This window comes from Aplysia californica, unplaced genomic scaffold, assembly GCF_000002075.1.
Source record: "Aplysia californica isolate F4 #8 unplaced genomic scaffold, AplCal3.0 scaffold01336, whole genome shotgun sequence".
Lineage (NCBI taxonomy): Eukaryota > Metazoa > Mollusca > Gastropoda > Aplysiida > Aplysiidae > Aplysia > Aplysia californica.
Window position 1 is genome coordinate 10,495 of NW_004798606.1, and position 23,933 is coordinate 34,427.

The 23,933-nt window shown below is 39.6% G+C and overlaps 1 protein-coding gene across 1 annotated transcript in view; it reads right to left on the reverse strand.

Moving 5' to 3' along the window:
- Positions 1-3,188: 3,188 nt before the first annotated feature.
- Positions 3,189-23,933, reverse strand: part of LOC101860711 (protein unc-79 homolog) — a gene marked incomplete in the record, with an annotated part of 74,225 nt that continues 53,480 nt past the window's right edge. Inside the window, 16 exon segments of the mRNA XM_035973512.1 lie at positions 3,189-4,648; positions 5,984-6,028; positions 6,666-6,743; positions 12,076-12,093; positions 13,632-13,772; positions 14,308-14,358; positions 16,012-16,201; positions 16,933-17,108; positions 18,193-18,375; positions 18,929-19,033; positions 19,896-20,006; positions 20,704-20,943; positions 21,833-21,918; positions 22,845-22,960; positions 23,220-23,258; positions 23,672-23,905. Coding sequence (XP_035829405.1) covers positions 4,469-4,648; positions 5,984-6,028; positions 6,666-6,743; positions 12,076-12,093; positions 13,632-13,772; positions 14,308-14,358; positions 16,012-16,201; positions 16,933-17,108; positions 18,193-18,375; positions 18,929-19,033; positions 19,896-20,006; positions 20,704-20,943; positions 21,833-21,918; positions 22,845-22,960; positions 23,220-23,258; positions 23,672-23,905 — 1,993 coding nt within the window.

Genomic DNA, 23,933 nt, shown 5'->3' on the forward strand with positions numbered 1-23,933 from the left:
AAGTTACAGCGATAGTATAGCCTCATCTCTCCCCTCACAAACCCCGCTCAGTGTTTGAACAACACAACAAGTTACAGCGATAGTATAGCCTCATCTCTCCCCTCACAAACCCCGCTCAGTGTTTGAACAACACAACAAGTTACAGCGATAGTATAGCCTCATCTCTCCCCTCACAAACCCCGCCCAGAGTTTGAACAACAAAACAAGTGGGTGCTTGAAGGGATACACTGGTAGCCCCAACTTTTCAACTCTCGTTTTCTAATTTTGATCTGGCTAAATTACTTCTCCCTCGCACTAAATCGGTGTGTGCCTGGAGAAATCGTCCAGTTTTCAGCAAAGCTTTTTTTGAGTAACGGGGTGAAAGTGAAAAGGCAAAAAAAATTGTACTGTTAAAATTTTTGTTCTATCCGAAAGCACAGTTAAACCATTTCTTAATAGCATACTGAAAGGATTTTATAATATTTTAAGTCTCAATATTTGTTTTATTACTTTTTTTGCAGCATGTTGTACTTCATCAAAGTAAAATGTGCTAGAAATTGGGTTTTTCTCTAAACATTGTATTGACACCCAATGTCAATAGTAAACAACTGAAACAGGAGAAGGAATTTAAATATCTTGGCAGCACTTTTTCTGAAAACGGGTCTATAGGCAGAGAAATAGAATGCGAACTCAAAAGGCCAACGCTGTCACCTACCAGCTCGTACCCCTCATATCTCATCCAAACATCTCCATGGACACAAAGTGACAGCTTATCACCTCAATATTCATACCAACATAATGTTATCAGTGCCAGACCTGGACCTTAAGCAAAACCCATGAAAGCAAAATCACCGCATGCAAAATGAAATGTCTCCGCAAAACCCTTAACATCACAAGATGAGACAGGCAGAGAAATGAAGAAGTAAGAGCAGCTATCGGTACTGAGTCCTGCCTGCGTTATAGTTATATATAGAAAGACAGAGGATAAAATGGTTTGGCCACCTGTTACGCAGGTCACTACCAGCCAGCCTCTAGAGCCTACAACACCAAGCACTCAGGCTATAAAGGAAGAGGAAGGCCACGCAAAAGGTGGATCGAGGGTGTCAAGGAAACCCTAAAAAAACATAACATCACAACTGAAAGAGCTGTGGAGCTGGCCTACGCTCAACGGCAACAGAGGATGAAAAAGTAAAAGTAAAGTTACAAAATGTAGCATATCTTTAAAAGTACTTGAGATATTTGAAAAATGTTTTTATCAGCGTATTCAGCATTGTATTGGCTACAAGAATAAACCCTATTTTAATCAAAATTTTTGACAACTGGAACCTCTTTCCAGGCACACACACAAATGATCATTATCGAATCAATGTGCTTCTCTTTACTCAGATAAGGAAAGAACAAACAAAACCAAACGTTGCAGTCAAGGACAATAATTTATTTGAGTTCTTGGGGTGTACATCGTCAAGGAGCAGAGTTACAGTTCAGATCACAATAATTTTGGCATCACAACAGTTCTAGAGAAACCCGAACAAAGCTCACAATATCACAAGATTTGACATGACAGAAAAAGAAAAAAAAATTCTCGCTTCACTGCTTCAGTAATTTCTCCTCTTTTTCCTCGTAAGTCTCATTTAGCTTATGCATTTTCTGCCACATATCATTCATGAATACCACACAACAACAGATAGCCAGAGCACACCAGTGTACAAAAGTATACTGATGTGTGAATTAACTGATTCAGCCCGCAGCTCCACTCACAGTGGCTGACTCTCTTGCGTTTTGACGCAGAGTCGCTCAAAGCAGCTCTTATCTATTGCTCCCTTTTCTTTGCATCATTTTCCTCTTTTCTATTTTCATTACCACTTACATTTCAACCCTTTTTTTCTGGTGTCATTGAATTGTATTTTTTTTTTCTGAACATTTCTATATGCCACACATAGGGTTTTATCAAATTTAGATATTTCTTTACTAATTTTTTTTGTGAGACCACCCGTGAGGTCACGAAGCGGTCACAAATTATTTGCATCTGGAGTCAAAATTATCTGTGGGCTGAATCAATTAAAAACCTAACAAATTATTATGCAAATCAGGGTAAAACTGACTTTTTCAGAGTAAATGTAGCCTGTACTTGTAAAAAGTAATTTAAGAAACAAGAAAACGTAGCCTGTGTGTGTCAAAATAAAGATTTGCCACAAGCAGACATAGATAGACCAAAATAGAAAACACAATGCAAATAATGACTTGTGAGTCACCTATAGTGTAGTGCAGAGTTCAGCTGTACATCAGACATGACTTTTTGATATAGTGGTAACGTCACGCAAGCTAACACAACATGCTACCTAGCAAAGTAAACGACTCAAGTCTTTAAGTTACAAATGATACAAAACAAATTAAAAATAATGCTCCTTTTTAAGAATGAAAAGTCTAGGGCATCAAGTAAGTAGGTAGGCCTAAACAACACCTAAACATAGCTGGTGTCTGTATGAATAAATAATTCCTGGTTATATGGAAGGTAAGAAGGCATATATAAATATTATAATTTTTATAAGCATGTATAGAAATCAATGACAACATAAACAGGGATCTCTAGAACAAAGATTTATTGCACAAAATGAAAGTAATACTATGAGTTTACCTTCCATCCCAATCTGTTAAACTTAAACAGAGACAGCATCCTTCCCAGTAGTTACCCCCACATTACACTATTAAATACAAATAAATAACACATGACAAAATTACTTCAAATAAGTACTAGCACTTATTACACAACCAGAATTATACGTATAACGGTAGAGTGAGAAATTTTCAGTAGACTTTTCTACTAGCGCTACTTACAAAACCAGAATAATATGTGCACAACAGTAGACAGAGAAATCTTAATAATAATAATAATAGATAGCATTTGTATAGCGCATATCCCCGCTCAGCAGCAGGCTCTATGCGCTTTACACTATATTATTACCCCAGCAGACCATAGAACACTCCGAAACATTCTCAGCTTCCCGGGAAGCATACATCTTCACTAGACTGTCCTACTGTACCTCACACAAATAAATTTTCAGAAATATAAAAATTCTAGGTAATGATTGATTCAATGCCCCTCTCCACACAGTAAGGTTGTGACATAGGCTGGATCTTGAAAGGTAGCTCCACCTTGGCTCCCTCTCAGGACATCAGGCCAAGAGGAAGGAAAAAGAAAAAAATATTAATTTGAACAAAACTTGGTTTGAACCTGAAGCTCCCATGAGGCACACATAATGTGTAACCTCCTACACCACGGCAGGCATCAACTCTTAAAAAACACAGATACACCATAAAAAGTGAGAAAAAAAAAGTCACTTTTTATTCATTTATAAAAGACTAGACAATTTTATCACATAACAACTGAACACTGGGGTATAAATAAGCATTAAACAGCTAAATACAAAACAGCTTGTATTAAAACCACAGGCTGCACAAGCTGACATCTCTGTCCCAGACCTCAAAAAACAGTGAGGAGGAGACAAAGAAGACAGGATGAAACATCATAGTTCCACCCGTCTGACAATTCCACTCCTTCTGAACATCTAGGAAAACTACAGTCCTTTTTTAATACTGCTGAGACTAGCACTGTACTCTACCTTTAGATTTTTGGACGAGTCAACTTCCTGTTTCCCGATCAGTCATTGTTTGACCATTGTGCCGAGCCTTAGCATCTATAAAAAAAAACCCTGCAGATTGACAGTCTTCCTTTCAAATTTATCAAGGTTTCTTAGAGCTTAGAGCCCAACTGTATATTGAAGGTGTTTGTATCCCTCAGACTATATATAGGGTGTTTACATCCCTTGCACAATGGATAAAGTATCCCTCAGACAATAAACACATACGTCATAGAAGCCCTCGGACAAAGGATACATATGTCAAAGAATTCCTCCAACAGAAGATAAATATGTCAATATATTTCTCAGAAAATGGATACGCACATCAAAGTATCTCTCAGACAATGGATATAAATAACAAAATATCCCTAAGACAATGGATATATATATAAAAATGTCATAATATCTTCAGACAAGAGATTGTCAAAGTACCCCTCAGACAAATAAATATACTTTAGGTCAAAGTATCCCCAAGACAAGAGATTATCGAAGTATCCCTCAACTTGGATTGTTGAAGTATCCCTCACACAATGGATTATCAAAGTCTCCTTTAGACCATGGACATATATGTCAAAGTATCTTTTAGACCATGGAAACATGCCTCAAAGTTGCCCTCAGACAATGGATACATATGTCAAAGTATTCCTTAGAAAATAGACACAAATGACAGAGTATCCCCTAGACAAGGGATTATCAAAGTATCCCTCTAACAATGGATACATATGTCAAAATACACCTCATATGATGGATACACATGTAAAAGTTGCCCTCCCTCAAACAACATGGATATTTGATTCCCTCAGACAATATGGGTATTGGATTCCCTCAGACAATGTAGATCTGTGATTCCCTCAGACAATGTAGATCTGTGTGGCCGCCGAGGACTGGACCTCGATCTGCCCCAGTTTGAACTGGATCCGCTTGAGCCAGGACAGCAAGATGGCCGAGTTGAAGGAGGTCTGGTCTTTGGTCGGGTGCGGCGGTTCCCAGTTCTGACACGTCTGCAGGCGCACTTGGAGGTGTCCGGGTAACTGATCACCGGGGGACGGAAGAACATGAATCAGAGTGTGAGTGTGTGTGTGTGTGTGTGTGTGTGTGTGTGTGTGTGTGTGTATGATGTGTGTGTATGATGTGTGTGTGTATATGATGTGTGTGTATGATGTGTGTGTGTATGTGTGTGTGCATGTGTGTCTGAGAGAGAGAGTGTGAGAAAGAGAGAGAAAGAGACAGAGACATTAAGAGAGAGAGGGAGAGAGAGACAGACAGGCAGACAGACAGACAGACAGACAGACAGACAGAAAAAGAGAGGGAGAGAGAGAAAGACAGTGAAAGATCTTTTCAGTCTGTTGGCGTTTAAGCACTTAATCAGCTGGTTGCACTATAAGCTTCCCGGGAAGCTGAGAAAGAGTTTCTGAGTGTTCTATGGTCAACTAGGGTAATAATACAGTGTGTAAAATTCATAGAGCTTGCTGTCAAGCGGGCATATACGCTATGCAAATACTATTTACTGTTATTATTGTTATTACAAATTGTTCACACTCTATAAAAAGGAGTCCACAAAAAATTGACACAATTTCATAGATGTGTCCACAAGCCCTGATAAAATAAACACATTTTGTTTATTTCTCAAAATGTTTAATTTAGAACAATATTTGCTCCTACTCTTTGTGCACAAAATATGTCACTCCTTACGACAAATGGTTCCAAATACAATGTATGTAGATGTAGCCACCCAGTATTTTTGAGGACATTAATTGTTTATGTTCTTTTAAGGACTTTTTAGGTTATTTTTTATACATTGTTATGTTATTTTTTTAAACAGTTTTTATATCTCAAACAGAGGAGCAGACCATCTTGTAGTACCCTATGTGGCATTTTCAATAAAGTACATGTAGTGTGCAAGCTTCAACTCTCCAAGGACACAGTGGTGTGCACACATATGCCCAATCAGCAGCAGACCAAAGGTATTGCTACTGCAGGTTTCAAACCATCAGACACACATCAAAAACTTGAGAAACACAAATTTGTATATTTCATAGTGTGCAAGTTGCCTGCCATAGTGTGCAAATAGCCTGCCATAGTGTGCAAGTAGCCTGCCATAGTGTGCAAGTAGCCTGCCATAGTGTGCAAGTAGCCTGCCATAGTGTGCAAATAGCCTGCCATAGTGTGCAAATAGCCTGCCATAGTGTGCAAATAGCCTGCCTTTTTCATGTTCTAGATAAAGAAAAACCTGAGTAACAAAAATTAGCTTTTTTCTTTCATATCCCCAAAACGGGAGGTCTTCAAGCATTGTCAGAGAACCAGACTGCATCAATATATCCTCAGTGAGCTAATCATGATGTTGTTTGACAAGGTAAAACAATTACCTGTGCATGGTAGGCAAACAGAATTGACGTCCACATCGGGAACAGCTGTGAAGAAGGAGAGTTTAGTTTAGTTTTAGTAAGAGTTTTACGGCACTTGCAACACATTAAGTGCCGAAGATTAGAGGTGTTACAAGAGAGTAACAAACACAAAAAAGAAGGAGGAGAGATAAAGACGATACATGTTTGATAGGAAAGAAGAAGCAAACCCCACCAGAGCACCCGCCAACCACCCACGAAGAAGGAGAGAAAAACAAAAATATTCAAAAGGTTACAAAGGCTGCTGTGAGTGGCATTCTTCAAAGGATCCTCCCCCTCAGCTCAACAGAAGGGGAAAAATATCCCTCTCACTAAAGGAAACAAACACCCCCCCTCCTTCAGTGTAAAGGAAGGCCCCTCCCCCTCCAAAAAGACTCCTGAATACACTGCCACACCCCCCTCCCCCTTTTCTTTAAACAATATAAACAGTTGAAGTCCCTTCCTCAACACAGAAAACAATGTTTACAAACAAAAACAAACACATCAAACAATCCTAGGAACAATAGCCTACATGGTCAGCAAACTCTCCCTAAAGACAAATAACCTTTTTTTTTTTAATTTAAAAAAAACAACAACAAAAAACCACCCAGAGAAAACTCTCCAACACGCAGGCAGGGCAGGGGATAGAACAAGTTCCAACTGTTACCTTGGCCAGCACTGAAGAGTTACACTCCTGTAGAGCTTCCATCAGACTCAAGAAATGCAGGTTCACCATCTCCGCCAGCTACAAGGACAAACACAGATTGAGTTTTGTTAAATTAACGGTTTTACAGCACTTGCAACACAAAAAGGTCATATATAGTTGCCGAAGATTAAAAGTGTTACGAGCAATATACTAAAATTTTTAAAAAGGAGGAAAGATAAGAATAATAAACAATTTAAAGGAAAGAAGGAGCAAACCACACTAGAGCACCCACCAACCACCCACACACAGATTGATAGTTAATACCTAACACCCCCATATCAAACAACACAGGTGTAGGAATCCCTAGCAATATTGGTTTGCTGGGGAAAGGAATAACACCCTGATACAAAAATGGTCATTCAAAGTAAGACTGATAGGCAAAAACAACAAGGGAAAGAGTAATGAAATACGGCCTACCAGTGGTGCCCTCCAACAACCCACAAACCTAGCTATACAGCTTTTAGAATACATAATTACAATACAGAACCATCTCTTCCCGAACCCCCCTTTTTCCTCTTTATTCCAGAACAAATACCGTACAGACAATAAAAATAAACCAACCCATTCAATAATTGTACCATGTTGGGTTAGTATTGAGTGGTATGAATGCCTCCCCCAACCCCTTACACACACACACACACACACACACACACACACACACACACACACACACATACACAGACACACACACAAACACACACACAAATACATCCTCCATCAATAAGAATAAATCATCGCATTTCCTTGTGCACTCTAAACAAAAGAACAAGGTGGAAGGAAGCAGTTTTGGGCCTCACAGTATTTAGTCTATTAAAGCAGAGAAGTCGACATTGAATGTCCTGACAACAAAAGAAAGGCTCAATTTTTCTGACGTTGCCTTAAATCAACCAATTTCTTGAGTGACATTGATCAAGGGTTGCTGTCGCTTTTCATAAACACAGACCTAAACTTAATTTTTTTTAAAACAGAGAACAGAAGAAAAATATGCCACAAGGCAGGGGGAAAAAATGCCACCTAGTTTTTTAATAGGATGTTGTGAACACTATCAGAAGCACTAAAATGTTGTTTTTACAACATGATCTACTTTTTAGACTACTTAGTATTACTCATGTGAAAGGAAAAAGAGTAAAGATTTTTTAAAAACTACATTTTTAACACAATCAAAAAGAGGTACCATTTTTCTTCATCACCAAATAAGAATGAGTGAAGCACTGCATCATGACAGACAGCCAGGGATATTTCATACCATAATTTTCCCATGAGGGAATTGAGCTCGCAGTCTTCTGCTTCCAACAGCTAAAAATTTAACCATGACACCGCAGGTACCAGCGGGTAAAGATGTTACAATAAAATGACATAAAAATGGACAAAAAACCTGTTCCCTCTTCAAGACATCGTACAAATGATGATGAGCATTTTTTGCAGTTCACAGACAGGTCTAACTTTCATCCACATCTCCTTCACAGCTGATCTGTCATCACCCAAGCTAGAAATATGTCTTAGAGAACCGTATTATATTGAGTCTAACACAGATATAACTGATTAAAATATCTCCAGATATCCACAGATCCTCACTACTAAAAAAATAAACATATTTCAAGCAAAACGACAATTTACAAATTTTAACCCTAATTTGATGTCGCAAACTTCCTTAATAAATTCTTTCACTCAATACTTCACATGAAGTATGATAAAGCCTACACACATAAAAGATACAAAGTAAAATACAAGTATTTTGGCTAATATTGAAATAAAACCTGAGCTAATGCAGAAAACATTTATCAATTTGTGTTTTTACAAAAGGGAGTGAATGTGCTCACAAATGACAGATTTGTGAATATTCTCAGTACACACTACACAGCCAAGTGAGGAGAAAAGGAGACACTTGAAAAGCAAAATGAAAAAAAAATCTCTCCATTCAGCTGCCGACCGACTTTTTAAATAATTGAAAACGATTCATCCCCCCATCAACACAGTCGGGATACTTCAGGAGGCAGGTTGCTGTTCACCCCGTCGTGTCAGTCAGGGCTGACCATTGTTGAGACGGATACAGCATCCACGCAGACATTTGTTTAGTTTTAGTCAGGTTTTACGGCGCTCACAACTGCATAAGGTCATATGAGTGCCAAGGGGTAGATGTGTCAACAGAGAAGTCCAAACGGGGAATCCGGCTTACTCTGCTCACCTCTCTAGCCTCAAAAGCACAAAGTCTGCCTCGACTATCAAGGCATCCCGGAAATAGCAGTTCACAAGAGAGTGACAAACATACAAAAGAAGTAGAGGAAATACGACGATAGTAAGGATGAGGAAAGAAAAAGCAGCAGTTCCCCTTATGTTGTTCCGGCACAGTATGAGCATGACATTGATAAATCAGCCCATTTACAATTCTACTGTGCATAGGAACACGATAATACCCCCCTTTGGGAATGGTCTAAAGACAACTTCAGTCAGTAGCACTGCCCTGGTGGGGGGGACCAAGCAGACAGACAGAGGACAAGATGAAGTAAAATCCCCACACAGGAAATAAACACACGTCTTCTTGGTAAAATGACCAAAAAAAAACAACCATTCTACAACAGATGCAGGTAATCAATTACATATATATATAGAAGAAACTAAGCAAACAAAGAACTAATATTGAGTTGACACATGTGGCCCATCAACATGATCATGGTGACGTTTCACCACAGAGAGAAAAGAACAATTGCAACACTGACAAAAAGTACAGAATCAAACTACATTTCACAATCTTAATCCTCTATGATTCCACAGACTGAAACATAAATCATGAATGGAGTGAATTTTCAAGAAATAACACAGATAAAAGAGCTATTGTGGTTTAAAAGCACATGTATGTGAAGTGAATGGACATCGATATTGTGCTACAAAAAGATGGTGCTTTCTACCGACAATGATGTGACCCACGTTGGTTAAAATAGTAATATCGTGGTGCTCTACATCCATCGAGAGACTCATACTGGGCTGGACCGAAGCTATATAACTGTGACACTACAAATGAGTTATAAACATCTTATAAATGAATAAATAAATAAATAGGCCTACAATTAAAGAAAAAATATGATATAAATAAATAAATAAACAAATAGATTTTTAAAAAATTTTCAAATTATATATATTAGTACATATATTATATATATACATAATGACTGTAATAGACCACTCAGTCTGAGCAGAGAGAAACAGATCAACAAAAAAACAGTCTTATTGTGCTGGAAAACAAGAACACAGAGAGACGGAAAGACAATCCTTCTTTCTGCCTGCCTAGGGGGCACTTGTCAACTTTATCTTAGTGCTTTTTACCTTGAATCAACAAACAATAACTACACATGTTTGATGAGAACCATTCTACAGAGACTTACACATAAAGAAAAAAGTATCTGTGCAGCCATTGACAGTTCACAGTACAGAGAGATGGAGAACTCTCAAATCATGAACCAGCTACTCTCTGTACCTGAGTTGATGAAACCGTTGTCACAAGCTCAACATACCAAAGACAATATACTACAAGAATACTTATAGAAATCAACAAGACTTTTTGTCCAACAGGTGTGGGGAATCAGACAGTAGGATGACAGCTAAAAAAACCCTGCAGAATTAAATAAAATGAAACATTTTGTTACTCTCTACTGAAACTCAACAAGTTGATGAGGAGACCCTGATGCCTGTCATAAAGAAAAAAAACTGTTTAGGAAACTTCAGAGTACAATATACACAAATTATTTCCCGAACTGGATTAAATGAATTCTGAAAGGGTGGCCTGGACCAGCCACAGAAGTTCCTAAATGTGTAAACCGTTGATGAACAAACAGAACAAGAACGGCGCTGACTAGACTTAAAAACCAGTACAAAGTTGAACAAATTCAACTAGAAAGAGTTATAGAGCTGTGCACATCATTGGTGAAAAAAAACAACAACAGGGTGGCATTTAGTAGATAAAGAAAACACCACTGATCTGTGTATATCCTTGGTGAATAAATAGAACAAAGGAGGCATTGACTTGATTTTAACAAAAAACAATAATTGTGCACACCATGAGTAGTAGTAGTAGTATAGGGTTTTACGGCTCTCGCAACTGCGTGCGCCATGAGTGAACAATAAAGCTATTTACACCATTGCTGAAAAAACAGACAAGGGTGGCATTGATTACTTAAAAAAACAACCAATAACTAAAGAGCTGTGCATACCACTGGTGAACACACAGAACAAGGGTAGCATTGACCGGATTATAAACTATTTTTGTTTGTTTTTGTAAAGTGTTTTACGGCGCTCGCAACTGCATAAGGTCATATGAGCGCGCTGGACACACCTAATATTTTCAGTTGGTAGGAAATTTTGAATTTTGCGCAGGTGGCGGCCGAAGCCTACTCTTATTGATTTTAGACCACCAAGGGATCTTTAACGTGCGCAACTTGCACACGGGCCCTCCGAGATTTTTCGCCCTTGTCCAAGAAGGCTAGGTGTAGATCTTTCCTACCAGAAGATCAGGGGTGTGGCAGAAAGACAGCAGTAGATTCTAAACTATACAACTGAGCACACTATAGCTGAGTAGAGCCAACAGATGAACAACCAAAGCTCCAGTTGTTAATAAACCAAACACATCCTACCCACTGGAAAGTGAACAAACACATTTCATACTAAACAAGCCCATACAAAGAACAGCACTATCCAAATCTTGAACAACTACATTCAGATTTGACTCAGGTGACTGTCTTCATCTCTACAGAAAAAATTCTGGAAGCAGCTGAGAAAAGAAAACTACAGACAGGAACCAATTCTAAGTGCACTGTGCAGACAGTTAGTAAACAAAGAACAAAAGTGGAACTTTCTTGATTAAAAAACAAAAACACTTATGAGCTGTGCACACCATTGGTGAATTTGCAAAAAAAATCTTTGAAACATCTGGAAACAACATCCATTTCTACTGGACACGAATGATCAAATGATGACATCACACTGAGTTAGCTGAACCGTGAGGCTAGGCTGTACACACATCTTTTACTTTAAATAAATGAATAAATAAATAATAAAATAAAATAAATAAATAAATAAACAAATTAAATAAATAACACAACATGAAAGAAGCCGCCGTTGCATTGCGTGACGGAGAAGGTCCCACGTTAACTCTCACACCTCTCAATAGGTTTGAATTGCACAAACAAAAGGGGTCTTCAAAAAGAAGGCAGAAATTAGTGTTGTTAGTCTCATGTTACTGACTTTAGAGTATGCACCTGCAAAAAAAAAGACAAAGTAATCCCCCCACCCCACCAAAAAAAAAAGAGGATGGGCTTCTTTCATAAACAGCACATAGATCGAAGTACAAATCTAAGATGTGTGACAATCTACAGCAAACCTCGAGAATAGGCTTATCCTTGTGGAGGGAAGGGTTGGCGCGTCGATCAAAGAGAAAACATCATTGATTTCACTTTAGCGTTCTCAAACAATCATCAAAATGTACTCACTACACTCACATACAATGCATATATTTGCAATCAATAAAGGGACAAGATACTGTTGACCTCAAAACAAACAGAATTGGAAACACAGAGAGAGAGAGAAAAAAAATATCGCTATTTCTGCATTTTTTTAAAAATAGAGAGAGCATAAAATAAAAAACAATTTTATGCTGGAACCGGGGCACCGAGGTGGGTGGTCACCCGTGCAAAGACCTTGACCCAGACACGATAACCCTGGCTTTTGAAAAGCAGGGCTGCATAGCGGCAACCAGCAATGGTGTACTGTCTGTCTGTATAGGTGTGATATTGTATATTCCATAACACTGAAAGATTATTATTAACATGTATCTATGAATGTTTGTAATGAAAGCCATTGTAAACTAGATTTCCTAGCGACAACCAGTATACCTGGAATTAAATCCGTTTGTCATTCATAAGGCCTTTATGTCTATTAAGTGTAAACTGCTTTCTTATTTCAAATCTTGACCTGTACACAACAATAAAGAAGTCTGCTCACGATGCAATAGTCCATGTTTACGGCAATGTAAAAATTTGCCTGACAGGCACCTTCAGACAGGACCTCACCCCATTGATTGCTTTTCTGCACACAGTGTGAGGTGTAAGCCCGATGGATAAAAGAACTCTCAAATGCTTGCTTACACATTTCTAAAAGCTACAGATCTGCACTATTTCAGAATATTATGGTTCCAACCATCACATTTCGGTTATTTAAAATACTTTGTTGAATAGACCTTGTTCAAAGAGTAAGCTATTCCAACAAAAGAGGCATCAAATGTTAAGTTCAGACGGTGGTGTGGTAAAAATGGAAGAATGGCACTCAGTGGAGAAACACACCAGAGCTCCTTGGGAAGATGATAGTTATGCTCTTATTTGACAAACAGCAGTCATAGACTTTCAACGTTAGTTGAGTCATCTTTCTTCACTTACTGCCTGCTGAATTTTTAACTTCAAACAAAAAAGTTTTTTTTTCTTCTTTTTCATGATCCAAATGGATAAATCTCTCATCTAGAGCCTATATCAAGATTGAACGAGCAGAACTTTCTCTCTACCCAAAATTGAATCCCTGCAACATATGATGAGAGGGCTACAATATTGATGTAAATTATTTGTCATAATTTTCAGTAAATAATTTTTTAACAACTTTCTATGTTCATGTCTTTTCCTGACTCAGATCATTATGACATCTGTTTCACAACTTGATATTTGTTGCCTCATGTACATACTTTTATGACACACGATAGACCACTGTATAAAGAAGGCTTCCACAGATTTTGGCTCTTGACTGACTCAGGCAAAGATGGCAGCTCTCTGAAGTCAGCGTAAGTAAGAGCAGCGCAAGTCATCTCAGTAATGACCACCACGACAAGGTGGTTCCTGGACTGAGGACAGGACCGGTCGAGTGACGCTTACAGAGAAGTCTGACGAGACTTACCACTTTCGAGTGCGACAGCAGCTGCAGGATGCCGGGAGTGACCCGGGCCCAGAAGTCCATGATCATCGCCGAGGCCATCAGGTGCTGCTCGCTGCCAGGGGAGTGAAGCGCGGCCGCTGACTCGCTGTACATTGTCCACAGCTGTGAAGACAGGTGTGTGTGTCCAGGGGGGGGGGGTGTGGACACACATAGAGAATAATCCAAATCTCAGGTACAGAAATATACAAAGAATAGCCTACTTAATAACTGTCTCTTGATCTCCGAAAAATTACAAACAAAAAAAGGAAATAATGGAAAGATAAAAAGCAAACGACACCCATTCACCGCTCTCAGGAACAAAGAGATAGACAGGATAAGGCTGGTTCTTTATATACAATAATACTGAGATTTATAAAAGCAAACTTATAATAGCTGCATAATTCTCAAACACAAAAAAATTCATATTTCATTTCTTATACAAGAACAAAGTGTGTAAGTCATCGTATCTGATAAGCAATGTTTAAAAAAATAAAAACCAAGCAGTCCCTCTTCTAAATAAAATGAATTGTATTGATAGGGGCGTAAATGTAAAATGTACAATTATTTTTGGGGGAAGGTGTATGGGGAGGTGAGGGGGTGGGAAAGAGACTGCTCACTTAAAGAACAAAAACTCTTCTCTGAGAAAGTTTAGACTCACCTGACACAAGATGAAGGCGTGGAACAGCGAGGACATGTGGAGCACAGAGGCCTGGGGAATAACACACAGAAGGCATCATACATTTCATCATTTGTGTCACGACGTGGTGGTATCAGGTTCAGGTGCTCATCAATTTTTTGGCATATGGGGTTTTTGGTATCATCTTAAAGCCTGTTCACTTGCCTTCCTTTTGGTCAAAGAAATATCCATCTATCTTGAATAGAAGACGAAATATTTGCGATTGAGGGAGGTTAGGGTTGCCTAGTGTCAGAGGTAAAATTGGCTAGAAAATGGCCGCCAAAGTTTCGTGATTTCCAAAGCTTGAGAGTCCTTAGAAACAAAAAATTTACATATTTGTGCCTTTGATCAATGTTTTCAGTAAAATCCACACAGAAATATGTTTTTGAGTGGACATAAAAGGTGCCGAACCAAAAAAAAAAAAAAATTGTCAAATATCTTCAATTTCGTTACTTTGACAAGCGCTTGATTTCACCACGATGCCTCACATTTGTCATCATAAATGTCATTACAAGCTGACAGTACGACAACAGACAAACGTACATATCTCATCCCAGGGCGTCACACTGTCACAATGAACTGATGGTATGACAACAAACAAATACACAAAACGTCACTACAAACTGACTATTAAGCAACAAACAAGGGTGCTTAGTTAAGTTTTACTAAGAGTTTTACAGCACTTGCAACACAGTTAGTCATAAAATGCCTAAGATTAGAGGTGTTACTAGACAGTTTGCCATTCATTTGCTCGGATGCTCTTATTATTGTCCTGGTCTTTCCTGTTCTCACAGCTGTTCAAGTGCCCTAAGTAAGTTGTTCTTGAGCTTCCTTACTACCCATTACGCCATCTGGTGTTTAGGGCAGCAACAAAGGATCTCCAGCTCTGTCTGTTTTCGGCCATCTTAGTCAGCGTTCCCCACGAATGATTCCAGGACTTCATCCTAGCGGCTTTCACTGCCCGCATTCATACAAGTCCCAAGGGACTCTGAAGGTCCATCACACACAGAAATATGGTTTCTCTTTGTTGCTGTTTCCGTAACATATGCTTTTTACCAGTCTGGGTTGTTAGCCCTGAGCTGAACCTCCGAAACCTGGAGAGCCGGTGGATCATGCTTCGTCTGACCTCTACCCATCAACCTGTCTGGCATGGGTGGCCCTACCAGAAGCATTAGCTCCAGCCAGTGTAGCTCTTGGGGTCATTGAGGCACACAAGCTCTCTCACCACAACAAGGTAGTGATCCACTAGAGAGTGTTCTTGAGCTACCCCTGCCTATTGCTTTCTTTTTTTTTTAGTGATACCAAAATGTTCTGGGCCTTTGTGTCTGTTATAGTGTCCCAGACAAATGTCTCTTCCTAAATGTTAAAATTAGTGAGCAGCCCACTTGGTCTTCTTTCAGTACTGTGTCATTTGATTTCTTCTTTTTTTTCATGAAATTCTCAACAGTTACCTATGAAACCAAATTTCTGTGGCTTTAAAATTCTTATCACTATCTTTTGTAATTGTCAAGCATTTACAGCTGTATTTAAGGGTAGAACTGATAGCTTTTTAAAACTCTTCTTTTGGTTGTCATCGAGATATTTCTGTTTTTCAGTATTGGACTTATTTTATAGAAACAGTATCCAGTCACGGCTGTGTCTTTTGTTTTATAACCACTTGCAAAAGGTCAAGAGGTCAGCACTTACACTGGACTGCTCAGCAAAGCCTGTCATGATGACCATGATGTGGTCAGCGATGTGACAGCTGGCCTCCAGCGGCAAAGGCAGACAGGAAATGGGGGCCCCTCCCTCTGTCACCGCTGTGTGAGTCAATGAGCCAATCAGAAGCCAGGACATAAGTCGGATGTGGCCGATGCAGTCAATGAACTCTTTGGGTCTGGGGAGAGAAACAGAGAAATATACATGGAGTAGGGCACAAGTGGGCAGGAGAATTTTCATCATATATCTATGAAGAAAAAGTTTTACTTCATCTCCCCCGACCCCAGTAATTAAATGACTGAAAATAACCTAATTGTCAATAAGACCACTCCTTCTTCTTCTTCTTCTTCTTCTTCTTCTTCTTCTTCTATCCCGTGGTTGGGGCTACCGTTGGGGTACCACTGCATTGGAAAACCAGCTCTCGCCATCTATTTTTGTCCTCTGCTCTCCTCAGATTGTCACCCATCCCCCCCCCCCAAACCACCCTTTCTTATTAATTTCTTGAAAGAAGAGAAAAACAGGAACCAGTGTACAAGCATGATTGAGTATACTCAGCACAACATGAAACACTGGAAGAGCACAGGGGAAAAAATGGCAATTCTCACATTGTCTTTCTTATTTATTGTTTGACTTGCTCCACTTCTTCAATTTTCATTTATCCTGAGCGTACACCTGAGGGTATCTCTCTGTCCACTGAACAATGCATACCTAGCAGTCAACATACCACACAAACAGGGGCTTGGGTGCACAGATTTGGTAGGCTTTGAAGGAAGGTGGGTGGGAAAGAGGAGGGAGTGTGAGGGTAGGGCTCAAAGCGTTAACTTATTCAACACAAATCAATCTTCTTCAGATTCAGATCACAGGCTAGCTTTCTAACAACACACACCTACAGACGATGACTTGTCTTACCCTTGCTGCATGGCCGATGGCGGGTGGTAGAGCCAGGGCAGGTACCTGGTGATTGCCCGATTGTCCCGCCCATTGCCGCGAGTGATCTCCAGTGCCAGGTACTGTGACACGCCAGACTTGAGCTGACTGCCCAGTGTGTCCTCGTTCAGACTGGCCCCGGCAACCTTCATGTTGGCCTGTGGGAGTGGAGAGAACGAAACCGACACATTTTACACTCCCACTGACACGTGTTGCAAGCTCCACTGACATGTTCTCCACGCCCCACTGACATGACAACTGTCATTTACTTTTGAGTTAACAGAAGGCCAACAATACAATAACATTTAATTAAGAGGAAAGGAAAGAAGTACAACCTTTCAGTGCACTATCCAACCATACCTTCATATTGGTATTCAAAAATATAGAGAAGAACATTCACAAAATAACGGTCAATATGTTAATGAAAAAAAAGCACATCCACAAAATTTAATGTAATTTAGTTTTAGTAAAGAGAAGCACATCTACTGCATACGGCAATGGTCATTTAGTTATAGCAAATCATAGAGAATTGTAATATCACGATAACAGTCATTTAGTTTTGAGTAAAGAGAAGCTGAGAATGTTTTTGAGTGTTCTATGGTCTGCTGGGGTAATAATATAGTGTAAAGCGCATAGAGCTTGCTGTCGAGCGGAGTTATGCACTATACAAATGCTATTTATTATTATTATTATTATTATATAGATGAGATAAAGATTAATAACTGTGAGTAAAACGATGTTCTTCGATATGATGACAGTAATTGAGTCTTGAGAGAGAAGGAATCAATTGAAAGAAACTTAAATGGTAGGACCTACTAGTAATGCACTCCAATCATCCACTCATTTTAGCCTGACTGGTTACATACACACACACACACATAATTACACATGTACGTGCACTATGACACTTGTTTCGGTCGGGTGTGAGTACATTTACACTTACCTATTACTATAACACATTTGTGTGTGTGTGTGTGCATATGCGTGTGAAAGAGTGTGTATGTGAGTATGCGTGTGTGTGTGCGTGTGTGTGTATAAATGTGTATTTGTGCCTCTGAGGATGTGCAAGTGCCTGTCTAAATAACGTCACTCTCACAAGAAACGAGTAACTTTAATCATTTTCGCTCACCCTGCAAAGCAAAATGACACCGAGTCGTTCACATTTCTTACAATAGTAACGCCACGATTTTTTCGTTATTGCCTTAACATTAACTAACCAGCAACACATCTTTTCCTTCTTACCTTGACCTTGGAGATGGTGTGTAGATCTGCGATAAACTCGAGGCAGTCGTTGAGGTGCTGTCGCATGCACTCGGCAGCGCACGTGCTGATCAGAGAGGGAGACTGTGTGCTGTACAGGGAGCCCGCCTCCGAGCCCGACGTATTGTACAGGGACAGAGTGCCGCCCGCGTCCAGTACCACAAACTGACCATCGGAAGAAACGGGGAGGGAGGGGCGGAGTAGGGGAGTGCCAGAGCATAAGTCTAAGTTCAAATGCGGGTGTACGCGTTAAGTGTGTGTGTAAGTGTGTGTATGTGTGTGTGTGTGAGGTATGTATGTGTGTGGATGTACATGTGAGTGTGTGTGTGTGTGTGTGTGTATAAGTGTGTGTGTGTGTGTGTGTATAAGTGTGTGTGTGTGTGTGTGTGTGTGCGTGCGCGCGCGTGTGAGTGCGTATGTGTGGGCCCAAGCCTTATGAAATACAAAAGAAGAAGAAATTACAATAACAGTGGCAAGTGCCACAACTAATAGATGTGTTCAGCTCCCCTCTCAACACATTAACATTAAGTAACAGACAGGAACCTCTCAATACAGCATCCATCTCCACTAGATCTGATCTAAAAGAGTGGAAAACTTTAAAAACTCCCCATCCAACACAAATTCAAGAACATCCCATTCGGGATTCAAACCATGGCCATTACCACAAACACCCACCATGGTACCAAATAAACAAACAGATTGCCTACAAGAGCCTCACCTGCATCAGCATCAGAAGGTTCTCATCCGGAATGCTGGATTTGAACTTGATGGCTTGAACCAACTCGTAGATCACTGTGCGGGTCAAGAACATCTTATCACGCTCCTGGGATAAAAAAAACCAACAAAAAACCCCATGAGTTCAGAACATTTTATCACGTACGCCGACAAAACAAGTTAGAATATATGTGAGGAGTGCTGACAAAACGAGTTACTTCTCGCAATTCAAGAATGGACATATCGGCCATTTTCTTCAACTACTGTGTCTTTTATCATTCCATACTTACAAAATGTACAAACTCCACTTATAAAGTTGATGTTTCAATTTCCATAAGGCTAAAATATGAGAAGTAATTCATTTTGTCAGCACACTTCACAAATAGTTACTGGACTGTAATAAGAAACCCTTGAGACATACAACATCTGAGTCTAAATTTAAAAAATCTTTAAAGACACATTTAATGACATCCTTTTTAAGTCAGTAGATTCATGTTCAATACAATGTTATGTAAATGTCAATGTATCCATTTATGTATTATGTGAATTGCAGTGTATATATTATTTTATTCTCATTTCGTGACGATGTGTAATCGTGTGCGTGCGATAAGCAAGTAGATGTGTGTGTGTGTGTGTGTGTACGTGTGTGTGTGTGTGTGTGTGTGTGTGTGTGTGTGTGTGTGTGTGTGTGTGTTTGGCATACATGTGTGCGTGTTATGTGTTTGTGAGTGTGTATGCGTGTGTTTGTGTGTGTGTATATGTATATGTGTGTGTGTTTGTGTGTATATGAGTGTGTGTGTGTGAGTGTGTGTGTGTGTCGCGTGCATGAATATTTTTCTTACATGCATTTATGTAAAGCGCCTAGAGCTGTGTTTACACGGGAGTGGGCGCTATAGAAATGATCGTCATTATTATTATTATTATTATGAGTAACTGTGGCAAACTCTGTGCGGCCCCCCACACAAACCTACCCTGGTGAGAGCTCTGTTGCACAGGGAGCAGATGTCCAGCAACTGCTGCAGCTTGAAGCTACAGTTCTGAATGGCGAAGCTCAGGATCTTGGAGAAAGGTTCCAGGATTCCCTGAGAAAAAATATATGGAGTGAATTTAATGTGCCAGAGAGAAAATAATAGAGAAGAGAGAGAGATGGACAAAGTGAGAGTGAGAGAGAGAGAGAGAGAGAAAGAGAGAGAGAGAGAGAGAGAGAGAGAGAGAGAGCGAGAATGTTTATATTGTATTGTTGCTACTGATGAACAAATGCATGTAATATTTTGTGCATGTAATTTGTGCTGTAATGTGCACTGATCATTAACCAAATATAAATGAAATCTATTTTGGTGATCATTATCATTATTACAACTACAATCATTATCATTTATCACTTTGGCGATGAAAATGATCCCTTCCGGTCACCTGGTGCACTTCTGCGCCAGGCCTGAGAAGTCCGTTGCAGTCACTCTCCTGGCTGGGTGACCAGATGGGGTATTTTGTACTGCTGGCTGTGTGACAGTAAAGTGTTATTATCATTTTCAATCAACATTATTATCATCATTTTTACCATTATTATAGTCTTCGCCATCATAATTATCATTATTATTATTACCATGACTATCATAACTATTATAAATATTCCCTCGAAGAGTACATCTAACCCTCACGTAGTAAAGCTCGCAGCCTATATCTTACCCGCACGTTCCCCATGTAGTAAAGCTTGCAGCCTTTATCTTACCCGCACGTTGCACGTTCCCGATATAATAAACCTTGAAGGCTTTTTCTTACCCGCACGTTCCCGATGTAGTAGACCTTGAGTAGTGTGATGATGATCTTCAGGATGGGGCCCATGTCGCACGGGTTGGGCAACACCAGGGGGAGTCGCCGCAGGAAAGTGTCAAAGTGGGTCAAGATGGCTGTCCACATGGGAAGGGAACTCTCTAGAGAGACGCAGTTCAGGTAGGTGGCCATGTTGTTAAGCAGCAGCATGATGGAGTCTTGAGGCAGGTTCTTGCGCTCATTCAGACCCTGATCAGAGTTTTTTTAAATTGCTCATTTTCTTTCGTCATAATTTCTGTTGATTTTGTCTGAGGAAATCTCTTATTATTATGTGAAGCGTTGTGGTGAAATCAGGCGCTTGTCAAAATAATGAAATCAAAGAAACCAGCATTATTAAACCAGTATGGGAATTTTTTTTCAATTAAAAAAAAAAAAGGTTCAACACTTTTTAGGTCCATTTAGAAACATATTTCTGTGTGAATTTTAGTGAAAAAAGTTGATTAAAGACACAAAAGTGAAAATTTTCAGCCTCCAAGGACTCTCCAGTTATGGCAGTCGGCATACTTTGGCCGCTATTTTCTGGCAAATTTTACGTCTAAAAACAGGCAACCCACCACCTTCAATCCAAATATTTGACTTCTATTAAAGATAGATGGATATTTTTTTCATCAAAAACAAGACAAATGAAGAAGCTATTAGACGATACAAATACTCCCATATGCCAAAAAATTGACGAGCGCTTGATTCCCCTGCGTTGTGACACACATGTAACTGGTGCCTGTTACAATCACTTCACTATCATATCAGTTGCAATAGCTGAGCTTTTCACTTTTCCTGCAGAAGACACAAATTTGATTTCAACGTACGGAAGATGCTTAATCTCATAATATTTCCGCTGATCAGCTGGACTTGCATCTCTCAAAGCTAGGATTACCCTGACAGCAGTGTGAAAGCAGGCCACCACCTAAATGATATGGGTGTTATACATTTAGAACAAATTAACACCAAAACAGTTTAATCGAATAAACTTGGCAGACAAGATGGATTCATATGCAGGTGATTGAAATAGATCATTATTTGCTCCTGAATTATGTTCTACCATTTGTTCAATCCACCACAAAACACCAGTAAGTCTTACTTCAAGCAAGTACTGCAGTGGAGCATGAGAGGGCAGGTCACTGAAGTCTATCAGGGAGGCAGCCATTGTCTTCCAGAAATGGGGATCTGGAAAAAAACCCAATCCATATCTGAGGGACACTAAAAATACACCTATGTAAAACACAAATAATAGATTTTAAAAATCCTCAGCAAACTATACAAAACACTAGAAAAGGAAAAAAAAAACAACACAAAAAACCCACAAATCACAAAAACAGGATAGAGAAATCCATTACAAACACAATAAAATAATAAAACCAACATATCATATAGTGTTCACATAAAGGAAATAAAAAGTCCCAACCTGACAGTATAAAACGTTGCAAAAGGACGCAAAAAAATCCCTAAATATCTGAATGTAAAACATATAACACCGATGAACAATTGAAAAAAAAACCCAACTATATAAACAGCTAAAAAGAAAAGAAAGTTTAGTTTTAGTAGGAATTTTACGGCACTCAAGCACAATAAGGTCATTTTTTTTATAAGTGCAGAAGATTAGAGTTGTTACAAGAGAGTAACAAACACAAGAACGTAGAAAAAAAGAAAAGGATGATAGATGTTTGATAGGAAAGATGAAGCAAACCACACTAGAGCACCCACAAAGGATAGAAAGAGAATGTATTCTATAAAACACTTACAACGAATAGAATAAGTCGCAACACACCGTATTAACCCAATCTGTACATCGTATTTTACTATCGTACCCATGCGACATGGGGAACTCCGTGCCCCCACTTTCCAAAGAGGAAATTTACTCGTTAATCGGATCCGTACGCTTTGCACAGCAGTCTGTCAAAATGTTTTTTGAGAAATACTGAAAGTTTCAAAGAGATCATCACACTAGAAGTATTTTAAAAAGTGAAGAATACAACCCCTGGGGTACAAAATGACCCTAGGCGTATGGATAGAATTTAAAACTAAAAAAGAAAGGGGAAAACTCCCAACAAAGTACGTAAAACATTAATCAAGGACAGCAAACACTCCCGTACCTTCCATGTTGCTCTGGAAGACCATGGGGAAGATCCCGTTGGGAGCCAGCTGGTGCAGAACACAGCGGAGAAACTGACGGGCGATGCTCACACAGTTGCCTGGGATGATCACGTTACTGGGGACAAACAGACAGACACACACATAACTACAAAACACTGTTATAAACAATACTGAGCATTTTAAGAAGAGTGGGGGAAAAAACAGAAAATGATTTCAGTTTTTTAACTTTTTGTTTTTGAAGGAAAGTATTTAGATTTTTAACCATCTTGGTTAATAAAGGTTCTTTTTGGAGAAAATAAAGATGTGATAAAGACGTAATGATGTATTAGTCTGAGTAAAGAGAATCACATCAACGCCACCAGTGATTTACTTACCTCTCTGCCTGCCAGGAGTAATGGCTTCCAGAAGCAATCCTGACAAAAGAAAAGACAGAAAATTAGGATCCACAAGGGGAAGCGCACATGCCCGCGCACACACACACACAACACACACACACACACACACAAACACACAAGCATCCATAAAGATACAAACCTGAACACCCACATATGCAAACATGTCCATCTTACACACAACTTTAATTAACACACAGACACACACACATACACACACACACACACAGCATGCATACACACACACAAATACACAAACACACACACAAACACCCATAAAAATACAAACCTGAACAACCACACATCCAAACATGTCCATCTTCCACTCCTCTTTATAAAACACAAATACACACACATATCCATTCAGTTAGACCAACACAAAACACACACACACACACACACACACACACACACAAACACACACACTCGCCCACCTTGCGACACACTGCAGCATGTCCAACAACATGGGCGTGGCAAGTCCCGGCTCTCTGTGTATGAAGGTGGCCAGGGCGGTGATGCACAGGCCGATGGTGTCGTCATCGTACTGCTCCAGCACCGCATTGCACTCGCTGCACCGCTCCACCATCACGTTCTCGCCATAGCGAACAGAGGCCACCTTCTTCATGCTCTGCTGTTTGGCCAACAGTTCTGCCTTACGGGAGCGTCGGCTGGGGGGGATGGGGGGAGAAGGAGGGG